The 15183-nt window shown below is 48.0% G+C and overlaps 1 protein-coding gene across 1 annotated transcript in view; it reads left to right on the top strand.

Annotated features, from left to right (window-relative positions):
• The first annotated feature begins 545 nt into the window (after positions 1-545).
• The window catches only part of RINL (Ras and Rab interactor like), a 29743-nt gene continuing 15105 nt past the window's right edge, over positions 546-15183 (top strand). The window contains exons 1-5 of the mRNA XM_033158790.1: positions 546-598; positions 1193-1334; positions 3170-3281; positions 11668-11740; positions 13985-14073. Coding sequence (XP_033014681.1) covers positions 546-598; positions 1193-1334; positions 3170-3281; positions 11668-11740; positions 13985-14073 — 469 coding nt within the window. The remainder of the gene's footprint in view (positions 599-1192; positions 1335-3169; positions 3282-11667; positions 11741-13984; positions 14074-15183) is intronic.

The following is a 15183-nucleotide window of genomic DNA, read 5'->3' on the forward strand; positions in this document are numbered from 1 at the left end:
CACTGAATTGCTAACCGAGCCTCTACTAGAACCATAGGAACCTGCCTTTTTACCAAGCTCAGACCTTTAGTACAGCCAACTCTGACTGGCAGCGGTTCTGCAGGGTTTCGGGATGAACTCTTTCCCCAACCTTACTTGGAGATGTTGCCCGAGCAGATTGAACCAGGGACCTTCTGCATGCAAACAATAAAATTATTATTAAAAATGTTATTATTAAAGCAGGTGGTCTTCCACTGAGCTGTGATCCCTGCCCACAAACCAGACTGAAACCTGGCATGGAACTGAAGTGAAAAGAGTGTTTCGTGGAAAGCACAGAGTCAAACTGTAAGGTGATGTGTCATTTCACATGCCTGGAGCGAAATGGGATCTCGGAGGTCCCGCTCGCAGCCTCTTGCCCCCAAACCCATGAAAACCTGGCGCTCTGATTCATCTGCCCAACTTTCCCCCTTCCACCTCCAGGAACACATTTGGAAGCCAAACAGAAACCCTAGGAAGCCTTTGGCAATGTGGGATTTGTGAGGACCCGTTAACTGTGGGTGCAAAAGATGTCTGAGCCCATCCTCGGTGCCGGCAGGAGTCCAGTGGAAACGGACCTTGGGTAAGAAAGCCTTCGTAATAGCTCAGTCGGCAGAGCGCGAGACTCTTAATCCCAGGGTTGTGGGTTCGAGCCCCACACTGGGCAAAAGATTCCTGTGTCGGAATAGATCAGGGTTTCCCAAACTTGGATCTCCAGCTGGTTTTGGACTACAGTTCCCATGATCCCTCACCACTGGTCCTGCTAGCTAGGGATGATGGGAGATGTAGTCCATAAACAGCTGGACACCCCAGTTTGGGAAACACTGGTCTAGATGGTCCTCGTTGGTCCCTTCTAACTCTGCAGTTCTATGATTTCTGTGTGACAGCCAGCACAGCATGATGGAACTTGAAGTCCCACAACATCTGGAGGTACAAGGGACTGGCAGGATGCTGATCAGCTGCCAGGGTTTGGGGTGGGGGAAACAAACTGGAGCTGGAGTCTGACTTGGGAGAGGGGAGCAGTGATTTGTGGGGAACTGTACTAGCCAGGAGGAAAGAGCTGGAGGCAGGGGAAGCTTCAGAGCTGTTTTTGTAGGCCAGGGCGGGTGAGAGACCTTCATTCCGTTAACTCTTTCCCCACCTCCGACTCCACCCTTTCCCTTCGCCTCTTATACAGCCTACAGCATACCCTGGTGAACGGAAACTGTGAGAGCCCCATCACACTTCTGGACCGGCTCTCTGCAACCAGAGGCATTTGGGAGGTTCTTGAAAGCCAACCGGAACAAGCCAAGGAGTTGCTGTCAGTACACCCACCTGGGGTAAGTGGCCAGCAAATTTTATTTTTTTAATGGGAGGAGCCCAGTGTGCGCAGGATGGAAAAGAGCTGTATGGGGTATTAGGAGACGGGTAGCACGGGGTGGTGCTGTGGGTTAAACCACAGAGCCTAGGGCTTGCCGATCAGAAGGTCGGCAGTTCGAATCCCCGCAACGGGGTGAGCTCCCGTTGCTCGGTCCCTGCTCCTGCCAACCTAGCAGTTCAAAAGCACGTCAAAGTGCAAGTAGATAAATAGGTACCACTCCGACGGGAAGGTAAACGACATTTCCGTGCGCTGCTCTGGTTTGCCAGAAGCGGCTTAGTCATGCTGGCCACATGACCCGGAAGCTGTACGCCGGTTCCCTCAGCCAATAAAGTGAGATGAGCGCCACAACCCCAGAGTCGTCCGCAACTGGACCTAATGGTCAGGGGTCCCTTTACCTTTACCTAGCACCTCTGGCAGGGGACATGTTATGCTCCCTCTGGGGTAGTTTTGTCTCTACCTTCGGTTCCCACCCTGCACTCAGCTCTCACCTGGGGCTCCCAGAAGCTGTCAGCATGCAACAGCGGCCACACCCTGGAAACTGCTTCAACTGACCAGCTAAACCAGGTGAGGGTGGCCAATGGGTCTCAAACCCTCAGTGAGTTAGGGACTTCCTCTGCATGCGAAGACCGGCTCTGGTGGGTTGAGTGGCGAGACCAAGAGTGGGTCTAAGAAGGCGGTTTCTGCACATGCTGCAGAGGGAAAGTGAGGGGCAGATGGGGCTCGTCCACTTGGGAAGGTAGCCCATCCAGGAGAAGGAAAACTCCGATCCTAAGCCTCTGCTTGCCTTGCGGGATATCTTCAGGAAAAGAAAAGGTTCAGGAGTAAACCCTACACAGATCCAGTGTAGGACCTAAAACGGTTGGATGGTGGCTTGTATGCCTCCTTCCGGCAACTCCTGGAGCCAAACCGGTGTCAAACGTCTTGCTCTGCTTCCCTTTGGACCACACCAGTGAGTTTGGCCTCATCCCTGGAGGTGCACTCCATTGTCTGTCAAGACAGACGGAGGCCAGCAACAACAGTGGATCTTGTATCGGGGGGCATTCATATTTGGTTACGGGCCCTTGTGAAAGATGCCGATTGGGAACAGTTGTACGGAGGCCCCACCTGCACTTAAAGCACGGCCAGACCACTTTAAACAGTCGTGGCTTCCCCCCAAAGAATCCTGGGAACTGTAGTTAGTTACCGCTGCTAAGAGTTTCTAGGAGGGGGCCCCTGTTGCCCGGCCAGAGCTACAGTCCCCAGAGTGGTCTTAACAGTCAGTCCCTCCTCCCAGGGAACTCTGGGAATTGCAGCTCTGTTAACAGTCGACACTTCCCAGAATTCCTTGGGGGAAGCATGACCCATTTAAAGCGGCACAGCTTTGAACGTAGAGTACAGATGGCAGGGGGCATGGAACCCGTATCACCTGGAAACTGCCGACTCTCATTGGTCCTAGCATCTTACGGTCACACTGGCTGGGGCTGATGGGAGTTGTAGTGTGTGTGTGTGTGTGTGTGTGTGTGTGTGTGCTAGGTTGGGGAAGTCTGCCGCTGGACATTGAAGCAGCAGCAGCAGCAGCAAAGTTGCTCCTTGTCACGTTCTCAGTGTGCTTGCAGAGGCAGAGTCACAAATGTTTCTCTCGTGGTTTCCTCTTTCCTGCTTAAAGGGGAAGGGAAGGAGGTTGCGGGGGGGGGGGCATCTTGCTTCATGACCTAGCTATCCAGATGCAAGCGGTTTTCTCATCTCCTTTCTCTCTCAATCTCTCTCTCTCCTCCTCCTGCCCCACCCCCCCTTTCCTTTTCCTTCTGCGACCAGACGTTCATCATCGCTGGAAATAAAGGTGGAGGGTCCAGGGAGCTCTTCTTAAAAACACAGGGAAACGGGAGCGATGCTGTCTGCTCTTTCTCTATCCAGGACAACGGCGCAGGTGAGTTGGTTCGGTCACTCTGAGGGTCTTCTGTATTTGACCTGTGCCATAACCTCGGAAGGTGGCGGATTCTCCTTCACTGGCGGCTTTTAAGCAGAGGTTGGATGAATTTAGTTGCAATTCCTGGATTGCAGGGGTGTGTGGACTGGATGACCCTTGGGAATCTCCCCCAAGTGTACAGTTCTATGATAAAGGAAAGGGGACATCCGTTGCTGAACCACAGATTCATTTGTTCCCAGGGTCTGGTGCTTTGAGGGTATACTGCCTGTGTACATGGAAGCTCTACTGGACTATTGCGGCGAATAGCTATTGCTAGACCATGCGTGCTTTCCTGGGAGCTGGGCAGATGGGGAGAAGGCTGATTTTCAAATTAATAGGACCTGCACATTTTGCCTTCTGACCTGAGAGCTCCTGCCAGCCCGTGCCAGCAACACTGAACTTGATGGACCCAAAGGCCTGACTCATTGTAAACCATCTCCCTACGTTCCTATGTCCCCGATCCGAGAATCATACGTGCTTGAATCTTTGCTCCTCTCTCCCTTCTGTACCAGCTCACTGTCTGAAAATCTACCCCCCACCCGTGCTCTAACCTTTAGACCCCACTCCCTTCCTCTAAATTACTTATTCATCCCTCAGTGGGTTTTGCAACACAATTTCCTCCAGCTTAAAAGGGGAAATGGTTTGGAGAGGCTTAGAAGGGCTGGTCCTTGCAGGTTGCATGTCTCTCATAAAATGGGGGTCTCCCTTCAGTCTTGTGGTGGGGCTAGGGGTTAACTCTCTCCCCCCCCGCCGCCACTTTTTCACGATCTCTGGCTGAGCTGCTCCTTTATCAACTGCCTCCTGAGAAACTCCACCTTCCTCTTTTCTGAGCCCAGCCGCAGGTGAGGAACTCTTATTGAATACGTGGGTAGTGTTTTTTCCTCCTGCCCCTTTATCTCCACAATGACCCAGTGAGCAGGGGCGTAGCAAGGTAAATTGGTACCCGGGGCCAAAAAAAATTGTCATCCCCCCCCCCGAGGCATAGGAAGGTCAGGTGGTACCCGGTGCAGAAAATTTCTTGTCCCCCCCCCCCATTGATTCCCGCAAAAATGGTTTTTCGTTATTTCATATTTTCTTACAAAGGAATAATAACAAGTAATTATAATAATAAACTTTTATTTGTAACCCGCCCTCCCTGGCCGAAGTCGGGCTCAGGGTGGCTAACATCAGATACATGTTGTTGTTGTTCAGTCGTTCAGTCGTGTCCGACTCTTCGTGACCCCATGGACCAGAGCACGCCAGGCACGCCTATCCTTCACTGCCTCTCGCAGTTTGGCCAAACTCATGTTAGTAGCTTCAAGAACACTGTCCAACCATCTCATCCTCTGTCGTCCCCTTCTCCTTGTGCCCTCCATCTTTCCCAACATCAGGGTCTTTTCTAGGGATTCTTCTCTTCTCATGAGGTGGCCAAAGTACTGGAGCCTCAACTTCAGGATCTGTCCTTCTAGTGAGCATTCAGGGCTGATTTCTTTGAGAATGGATAGGTTTGATCTTCTTGCAGTCCATGCGACTCTCAAGAGTCTCCTCCAGCACCATAATTCAAAAGCATCAATTCTTCGGCGATCAGCCTTCTTGATGGTCCAGCTCTCACTTCCGTACATTACTACTGGGAAAACCATAGCTTTAACTATACGGACCTTTGTCGGCAAGGTGATGTCTTTGCTTTTTAAGATGCTGTCTAGGTTTGTCATTGCTTTCCTCCCAAGAAGCAGGCGTCTTCTAATTTCGTGACTGCTGTCACCATCTGCAGTGATCATGGAACCCAAGAAAGTGAAATCTCTCACTGCCTCCATTTCTTCCCCTTCTATTTGCCAGGAGGTGATGGGACCAGTGGCCATGATCTTAGTTTTTTTGATGTTGAGCTTCAGACCATATTTTGCGCTTTCCTCTTTCACCCTCATTAAAAGGTTCTTCAATTCCTCCTCACTTTCTGCCATCAAGGTTGTATCATCAGCATATCTGAGGTTGTTGATATTTTTTCCGGCAATCTTAATTCCGGTTTGGGATTCATCCAGCCCAGCCTTTCGCATGATGAATTCTGCATATAAGTTAAATAAGCAGGGGGACAATATACAGCCTTGTCGTACTCCTTTCCCAATTTTGAACCAATCAGTTATTCCACATCCAGTTCTAACTGTAGCTTCTTGTCCCACATACAGATTTCTCAGGAGATGGATGAGGTGATCAGGCACTCCCATTTCTTTAAGAACTTGCCATAGTTTGCTGTGGTCGACACAGTCAAATGCTTTTGCGTAGTCAATGAAGCAGAAGTAGATGTTTTTCTGGAACTCTCTAGCTTTCTCCATAATCCAGCGCATGTTTGCAATTTGGTCTCTGGTTCCTCTGCCCCTTCGAAATCCAGCTTGCACTTCTGGGAGTTCTCGGTCCACGTACTGCTTAAGCCTGCCTTGTAGAATTTTAAGCATAACCTTGCTAGCGTGTGAAATGAGTGCAATTGTGCGGTAGTTAGAGCATTCTTTGGCACTGCCCTTCTTTGGGATTGGGATGTAAACTGATCTTCTCCAATCCTCTGGCCACTGCTGAGTTTTCCAAACTTGTTGGCATATTGAGTGTAGCACCTTAACAGCATCATCTTTTAGGATTTTAAATAGTTCAGCTGGAATATCATCACTTCCACTGGCCTTGTTGTTAGCAAGGCTTTCTAAGGCCCATTTGACTTCACTCTCCAGGATGTCTGGCTCAAGGTCAGCAACCACACTACCTGGGGTGTATGAGACCTCTATATCTTTCTGGTATAGTTCCTCTGTGTATTCTTGCCACCTCTTCTTGATGTCTTCTGCTTCTGTTAGGTCCTTTCCACTTTTGTCCTTAATTGTGGTAATCTTTGTACGAAATGTTCCTTTCATATCTCCAATTTTCTTGAACAGATCTCTGGTTTTTCCCATTCTGTTATTTTCCTCTATTTCTTTGCATTGTTCGTTTAGAAAGGCCCTCTTGTCTCTCCTTGCTATTCTTTGGAAATCTGCATTCAATTTCCTGTATCTTTCACTATCTCCCTCGCATTTTGCTTGCCTTCTCTCCCCCGCTATTTTTAAGGCCTCATTGGACAGCCACTTTGCTTTCTTGCATTTCTTTTTCATTGGGATGGTTTTCGTTGCTGCCTCCTGTATAATGTTACGAGCCTCCATCCACAGTTCTTCAGGCACTCTATCCACCAAATCTAAGTCCTTAAACCTGTTTTTCACTTCAACTGTGTATTCATAAGGAATTTGATTTAGATTGTATCTTACTGGCCCAGTGGTTTTTCCTACTTTCTTCAGTTTAAGCTGGAATTTTGCTATAAGAAGCTGATGATCAGAGCCACAGTCAGCTCCAGGTCTTGTTTTTGCTGAGTGTATAGAGCTTCTCCATCTTTGGCTGCAGAGAATATAATCAATCTGATTTCGATGTTGCCCATATGGTGATGTCCATGTGTAGAGTCGTCTCTTGTGTTGTTGGAAAAGAGTGTTTGTGATGACCAGCTTGTTCTCTTGACAGAACTCTATTAGCCTTTGCCCTGCTTCATTTTGAACTCCAAGGCCAAACTTGCCAGTTGTTCCTTTTATCTCTTGACTCCCTACTTTAGCATTCCAATCCCCTATAATGAGAAGAACATCCTTCTTTGGTGTCATTTCTATAAGGTGTTGTAAGTCTTCATAGAATTGGTCAATTTCAGTTTCTTCAGCACTGGAAGTTGGTGCATAAACTTGGATTACTGTGATGTTAAAAGGACTGCCTTGGATTCGTATCGAGATCAATCTATCATTTTTGAAATTGCATCCCAGTACAGCTTTCGCCACTCTTTTGTTGACTATGAGAGCCACTCCATTTCTTTTACGGGATTCCTGCCCGCAGTAGTAGATATGATAGTCATCTGAACTGAATTCGCCCATTCCCGTCCATTTTAGTTCACTGATGCCTAGGATGTCAATGTTTATTCTTGCCATCTCATTTTTGACCACATCCAGCTTACCAAGGTTCATGGTTCTTACATTCCAGGTTCCTATGCAATACTTTTCTTTACAGCATACATAACATTGGTATAAAATCAAACAATCATTAAATTACCTCCTAAAAACATCTCCAAATCAAATTTAAGTCTAATTAGATGGCTTTCCACAGGGTTAGGGTTGGGAACAGCAAGTGCTCCACTGAACTGAAATTTCAGCCTTCACGACGTAGGGAAACAGCCAAGTGAACAGCTGTTTTGGTGGAGGAGGGTCAAGATATTAACCGATATGCACGAAATTTCATATATAGCTATATAATCCCTAGTATAGTAAGATAAGACCTTTGGAGCAGGCATTAAAAAAAAAAAGTTTTTCATGAACTGCCCTAGTAGGGCAGTAATTGTTCCTTGATAATTTGTCACCCCCTCCATTATGGAACATGGGGCGGCCCGCCCCCTACGCCCCCCCTTGCTACGCCCCTGCCTGTGAGGTAGTGTAGATGCCCATACTGGAGTTTACTGTGTGCATTCATTCCCCTTTAATTCGCACAGTCCACAGGACACCGCCCTCAAACAACACCAATCTCTATGCTGTCTTCCTGTAAATTCAAGATTTGCCCAATACGGGGGTAATCCAATAAGCTGGGGGAAATTGGCGTCCAAACCACACTCCACTCAAGGTCACAGGCAATTTCCGCCTGTGTTTTTGGGTGAGTGGATCAACCGTCACCTTCCTCTACTCCCCTTTCCATGCCCACGACTTCCTCATTCTTGTCACTTGTTTGCTCGTCACTATTTCTGGTGTGCTCCGGGATGGAGGCTGCTTCATTTTTATTTTGACCCCTTGGGCTGGCGCAAAACGAAAAAAGCTGTATGAGCGAACCACGTTAAAAATGTCTGCACCTGATATATTGGGCCAGCGATCTGGAAAAGCGGGTGCCGAAAATTTACAGTTGCTTTCATTTCTTATCACAGAGTTGGGACCCCCCAGGGTCATCTAGTCCAACCCCTTGCAATGCTTGCTTAAAAAAGGGGGGGGGGAGTTTCAGGAGCTTAGCCACACACACACACACACACACACACACACACAAACACAAACACACCTCAGATTTGCACAAAACTTGGAAACGGCACAAACAAATTTGCACTTGCCTAACTGTGCTTTTGCACGCTTCTTGGGTGAATTTTGTTTCTTTTCTTAAAAAGTGGGTGCACCACAGCTATCTGTGCGTATGCTGTGCATAGCAGAATCGTAGACAAATTCAAATACATGCAGGTGTAGACAACTCCAGTCTAATTCGAATGAGGGAAATGTGTCTTAACGGCTAAATAATGCTCAGATGTGGACAAAAGTCTAAGTAAGAAAGAGTCTCCAAGGTAATATCTGGGGTCGACAGAGGTGGGCCCTTCTCATTAAGAGAAATAATAATAACAATAGTAATAATAATAATTTTATTTATACCCTGCCCATCTGTGGCTGCGCCTTCTAGTACTGGAAAGATTGGGGCAGGCTTCCTCAAACTTGGCCCTCCAGATGTTTTGAGACTACAATTCCCATCATCCCTGACAGGGCCGCCTTAAGCCTATCTGGTCCCATGGTGCAAGGATCCCTCCGGCACCCCCCCATGCCCACCTTTCCCTCCAGGCGGGCAGCAGCTGGAGGACAACTCCTCCAGCAGGGAGGTCTCCACCCCCCCCCTCCACACAGGATCCTGCTCCAGGTGTAAGGCCGGGCACAGAGAATAGGTGCCGGGATTGATCTCGGCTCGCGTTCCGCATGGATCTCTTCCATTGGGACCCCTCGGGCTCCTTCCCGGCTGCCCAGCACCCTCCTCCAATCCTGAGCAGTGGCAGGCTGGAGAAGCGCTCCGGTGACCAATTGCGGCGCCGAGAGGAGGGGCGGCCGCCGGGGATCGCGCCCGCCTCATGCATGGGCGCACACCAGCCAGAGAGGGACGGGCGGAGGGATGGAGGGCTGATCGCTGTCCGCCCAGTTCGCCGCCGCCGATCACCTCCTCCTGCCTTCCCCCTGGCGGTGGCCAGGCTGCTGCCCCTACCTAGCCACTGATGTGGCCCCCGGACCTCTTCCCTGGCGCCCTCCAGAACGTGGCGCCGTGGTTCCCCGTGCCACTAGCCTCTATGGCTAAGACACCCCTGATCCCTGACCACTGGTCCTGCTAGCTAGGGATCATGGGAGTTGCAGGCCAAAAACATCTGGAGGGCCGAGGTTGAGGAAGCTTGGATTAGGGGGTGGGGTCCGTACAAGAGGGTTGTTGTTGTTGTTGTTCAGTCGTTCAGTCGTGTCCGACTCATCGTGACCCCATGGACCAGAGCACGCCAGGCACGCCTATCCTTCACTGCCTCTCGCAGTTTGGCCAAACTCATGTTGGTAGCTTCGAGAACACTGTCCAACCATCTCATCCTCTGCCGTCCCCTTCTCCTTGTGCCCTCCATCTTTCCCAACATCAGGGTCTTTTCTAGGGAGTCTTCTCTTCTCATGAGATGGCCAAAGTACTGGAGCCTCAACTTCAGGATCTGTCCTTCTAGTGAGCACTCAGGGCTGATTTCTTTGAGAATGGATAGGTTTGATCTTCTTGCAGTCCATGGGACTCTCAAGAGTCTCCTCCAGCACCATAATTCAAAAGCATCAATTCTTCGGCGATCAGCCTTCTTGATGGTCCAGCTCTCACTTCCATACATCACTACTGGGAAAACCATAGCTTTAACTACACGGACCTTTGTCGGCAAGGTGATGTCTTTGCTTTTTAAGATGCTGTCTAGGTTTGTCATTGCTTTCCTCCCAAGAAGCAGGCGTCTTCTAATTTCGTGACTGCTGTCGCCATCTGCAGTGATCGTGGAACCCAAGAAAGTGAAATCTCTCACTGACTCCATTTCTTCCCCTTCTATTTGCCAGGAGGTGATGGGACCAGTGGCCATGTGTAATATAAATGCAAGGACAGGGAGCTGTCTCACACCAAGGCGTTCTGTAATCTAGCCCTCTTCTGGATGCTTGCAGCTCCCCAGAAACTCTCCCCCCCCCCAGCCCTGTCTCTTCAGGGTCTGTTTTCAACTGGAGATGCTGGGAATTGCTCCAGGTTCTCCTGCGTGCAAATCATGCGCTTTGGTTAATGAGCTCAGTGTCCTTCCTGCTGTCACCGCCACGAAATAATTCAAACTTGAGAGAGAGAGAGGATGCAAGTGGCTGTCGCTAGCCACAAGCCCCACCCCATAAGCAAAGTGCAGGTTCTTCTTCTTGGAAATGAAGTTTCTTCTTCTCCGCAGTCATGTGTTTTCCTCGACTGATGGAAGGGTGGGCTAGGGGGTATAGCCCCAGCATAGAGTGGGGCAGATCTGAATTTGAAGATTGTCGCTCAGTGGCATGGGTGCGATGGAGGTCACCAGCCTGGGCAGACACAAGATGTGGATGCTGTTCAAAATTTGACCATGGTATGAATGAGCTCCGCTACTAACATGAGTTTGGCCAAACTGCGGGAGGCAGTGAAGGATAGGTGTGCCTGGCGTGCTCTGGTCCATGGGGTCACGAAGAGTCGGACACGACTGAATGACTGAACAACAACAAAATGAATGAGCTCCAGGCTCATTTATCTATGGAGGAAGCACACCTTCCTGCTATATATAGATAGGTAAAGGGACCCCTGACCATTAGGTCCAGTCGTGTCCGACTCTGGGGTTGTGGCGTTGGACTTGGATTTCGTGTTTGATGTCTCCTTTGGGGTGGCCCTGGTTGGACTTCACATGCCTTAATTTGAGCCAGCGCTGAGGCCCTTGTGATTCATCTTGGCACTTGTAGGATCAGTCCGGAGCCAGATAAAGGATGCCTCTAGGCATGGGCAGAGTGTAGCTTTCTCTCCGCTTCACCTGGGGTTATGGGAAGGATGACTGGTCAAGACATAGCAGGTCTCTCTAGCTGTTCAATGACTGACAAGTCACTTTAATGATTATCCACATTGTTTTTAATGCCGCTTCATGTTTTACTTTCGCATAACGTTCCCCCAAAGAATCCTGGGAAGTGTGTTTTTTCCCCTTTGCAGAGCTACCGCTTGCAGTGCCCTTAACAAACTACAGTTCCCGGGATTCTTTGGGGGAGAAGTCGTGCGCTTTAAACATGTGTTGACTCCGTAGGTGCACGGAGTGTGCATTACTCAGCCTGTGAAGTCTGGCAAATAGCCGTGTTGCAAAGACCGTCCCACAAGCTTCAAGTAACGAAAGGTCAATGATAGACAGAGAAGCTTTAAATGGGTGGGTCTCCTTGCCCCAAAAGACCTTCTAGGTCCATACAAAAGGGGAGAGGATTGAAAGGGACAAACATATAACACACCCCCAACATGTGGCCTTTATTTGCACTGCCTTCTCCTGATGCTTCTCTCATTCCGACAGCGATTTGTCTGGAGGGCTCCTTGCTGCATTTCAGAGACCTCTTGGAGCTGGTCTGTTTCCACCTTGTGAGCAGGTGAGTGTCTGGGGGCAGCTGCTGATGGGGAGACGTGGGGGGGGCGGGCGGGTTATTAGCTCTCCCTCTGTCCTTGCATTTGGATCTGTTGTGGCGTCACTTTCCAGGAGGCAAAAGGGACGCAGGAATGCACTGCACATCCTTCCCATGACTTCCAGTGTGGTGTAGTGGTTAAGAGCGGTAGACTTGTAATCTGGTGAACCGGGTTCGCGTCTCCGCTCCTCCACATGCAGCTGCTGGGTGACCTTGGGCTAGTCACACTTCTTTGAAGTCTCTCAGCCCCACTCACCTCACAGAGTGTTTGTTGTGGGGGAAGAAGGAAAAGGAGAATGTTAGCCACTTTGAGACTCCGTTGGGTAGTGATAAAGCGGGATATCAAATCCAAACTCCTCCTCCTCCTCCTCTTCTTCTTCTTCTTCTGCATCTGCTTTCAGCCAAATATATTATTATTATTATTATTATTATTATTTGCAATTTATGACCTGCGCTTTGCCCTAAGCTCTCAGGGCAGGTTAGAACAATTAAAACACAGTGTTAATATTAAAGCACAATATTGCGTAACATTAACAACAATTTACAACAGCTTTGAATTACAGAAATAAGGTGCCCCCCTCAAAAAAAAATACATCTCAAGCTTTGATTTGTAAGAAATCAATCTTTTAGTGTGTAAGCACGTACACTGGGACTCCCTGCATGTTGACACCAGGAAGCTGCCTTTATGAAATCAATCAATAAAATATGAAGTAAAGCAGTATCTATCTACCTGTCATCTATCTATCTATCTATCTATCTAATCTTTATTACGGTCATAGACCAGCATAAGTAGAGGGGGGTACAATCATTTAAAATCTGTAAAACGTTTTGGAAAGCTAAAATTATTAAAACAGAAGGTATGTATAAAAGACTGTTAGAATCTAAAAGAAGCTAAAAGAAGCTTAAAAGAAGGGTTAAAAGGTAAAGGTAAAGGGACCCCTGACAGTTAAGTCTAGTCATGAAAGACTCATCTCACATTACTGGCCGAGGGAGCCGGCGTACAGCTTCCGGGTCATGTGGCCAGCATGACTAAGCCGCTTCTGGCGAACCAGAGCAGCGCACGGAAACACCGTTGACCTTCCCGCCGGAGTGGTACCTATTTATCTACTTGCACTTTGATGTGCTTTCGAACTGCTAGGTTGGCAGGAGCAGGGACCGAGCAACGGGAGCTCACCCCATCATGGGGATTCGAGCCGCCAACCTTCTGATCGGCAAGCCCTAGGCTCTGTGGTTTAACCCACAGTGCCACCCGCATCCCCAAGAGAAGGGTTAGGAGCATTAAACAGGTGTGGAAGAGCATAAAAGGTTAGTATAGAAAAGGCTATATGGCTATCAATTTACAGAGCACTCTGATACCAGTTACAGGGAGGTAGCCGTTTTGATCTGCCATACTCGAAACAAAAAAATATATATATTTAAAAAATTCCTTCCAATAGCACCTTAGAGACCAACTAAGTTTGTTATTGGTATGAGCTCGAGCCAGTGTGGTGTAGTGGTTAAAGGCGGTAGACTTGTAATCTGGTGAACCGGGTTCGCGTCTCAACTCCTCCACATGCAGCTGCTGGGTGACCTTGGGCTAGTCACACTTCTTTGAAGTCTCCCAGCCCCACTCACCTCAGAGTGTTTGTTTTGGGGAAGGAAAGGAAAGGAGAATGTTAGCTGCTTTGAGACTCCTTTGGGTAGTGATAAAGCGGGATATCAAATCCAAACTCTTCTCTTCTTCTTCTGCATGCACACGAAAGCTCATACCAATAACAAACTTAGTTGGTCTCTAAGGTGCTACTGGAAGGATTATTATTATTATTATTATTTTGTTCTGATATGAGTGTTCATTAAATCTAGTTTGTGAACGCTGCTGTGCAGAACCTGGCAACATTGCGCGTTGTAGCAGGGTTGGTATCTGAAAGCAGCGTGGAGGTATAGAATTGTCCTGTGCGCCCTGGGTACTTATGGAGTAGTGGGGAGATGAGGGTCATACGAATGTCTCTATAATATACGTCTTCAGCTAAAGTTTGCGCTATAGGAAATCAGAGTTTGGGGCAAGCAATTAAGGGCATCTGCTTGCCCCAGATGGAAGTGACCTCGGTATAAGGCAGCTTCCTAAGTTTCGCTGTGGGTGGCTTGGTGTAACCAGAAGACGCCGCTTCCCCATGGCTTGTGATTCTTGCTTGTGATTCTTGGTTTTGTGAATGTGCTGCATTATGCTTCTAGAGACATCCTGCCCCATCTGCTGAGGATCCCAGATGCCCTTCGACTTCTACACAAGCCTGAATTAGATGCGGTTGCTGCCTTGGGCATGAGTGAGTGAGAACAGCGGGGCAGACTGGAGGGCTGGGGGATGGTGTTGATTTCTTACTCCTGCAAGTCAAAATTCCTGTCGTTTGGTGTTGTCGGAAACAGGTCGCGTCAACCCAAGTATGCATTTCCTCGCTTTCTGGTCTCCAAATGCTCTCAGGCCGGCGCTTCTTAGAATTTCAGTGTTTTTTGGGGGTGGGGGTGGGGGGTGGGATTCAATCCTGTACCAACGATTTGAAGTTGGGAGCTCTTGCACAGCAAGCCGACTTCCCCAAAAGATCAGATATTTTGCGATAAGGAAAGGGACAGGGAAATCAGCCATGGAAAGTGTGGGATATGGCACTTCGATGCGACGTCATCTAACCTCCCCACAAGCAAATCGGAAAACAAGCGCCCATTAAATGGCCAGCCTTGTCTGTGCTTCCCAACAAATAAATCAAAGCGAATGCTCATTCAATAGCCAACAATGTCTAATCTCCCCGCAAACACATCAGGAATATTGCTCAATAAACAGTTTTCCTGGAAGTTCCTACAGCCTTTTTTTTTTAATATGATTTTTATTATTTTTTACACTATACTACTACAATATAAAATAAATCAAACATTTTCATGCATTTTCCACTTTGGCTTACAAAGCCATGACTTCCCTCAATCCCTCCACATGGCTTTCGGAATTATATCTTGATATTATACTTCTTTAATCAACCATTGCTTACATTATCACAGAATTCCTACTTACTTTAACTACCATACTTACAATAACATTTCTACACATTAACTACAAAACTTCTTGAAGTCCTATTAGCATATTCAATTGTAAATTGTCTTTTAAATAGTTCATAAACTTTAACCAGTCTTTGATGAATTTCTGGTCCCGCTGTTCCCGGATTCTTCCCGTCATTTTATCCAGTTCTGCATATTCCGTCAATTTCACTGTCCATTCTTCTTTCGTCGGTAATTCTTCTCGTTTCCATTTTTGTGCTAGCAAAATCCTAGCTGCAGCCACTGCGTATTGGAAAAGTCTAATGTCCTTCTTTTCAACCTACAATACCTAATAAGAAAGCTTCAGGCTTCTTAACAAAATTATATTTCAACATTTTTCTTAACTCATGATA

Source organism: Lacerta agilis, chromosome 8 (assembly GCF_009819535.1).
Source record: "Lacerta agilis isolate rLacAgi1 chromosome 8, rLacAgi1.pri, whole genome shotgun sequence".
NCBI lineage: Eukaryota > Metazoa > Chordata > Lepidosauria > Squamata > Lacertidae > Lacerta > Lacerta agilis.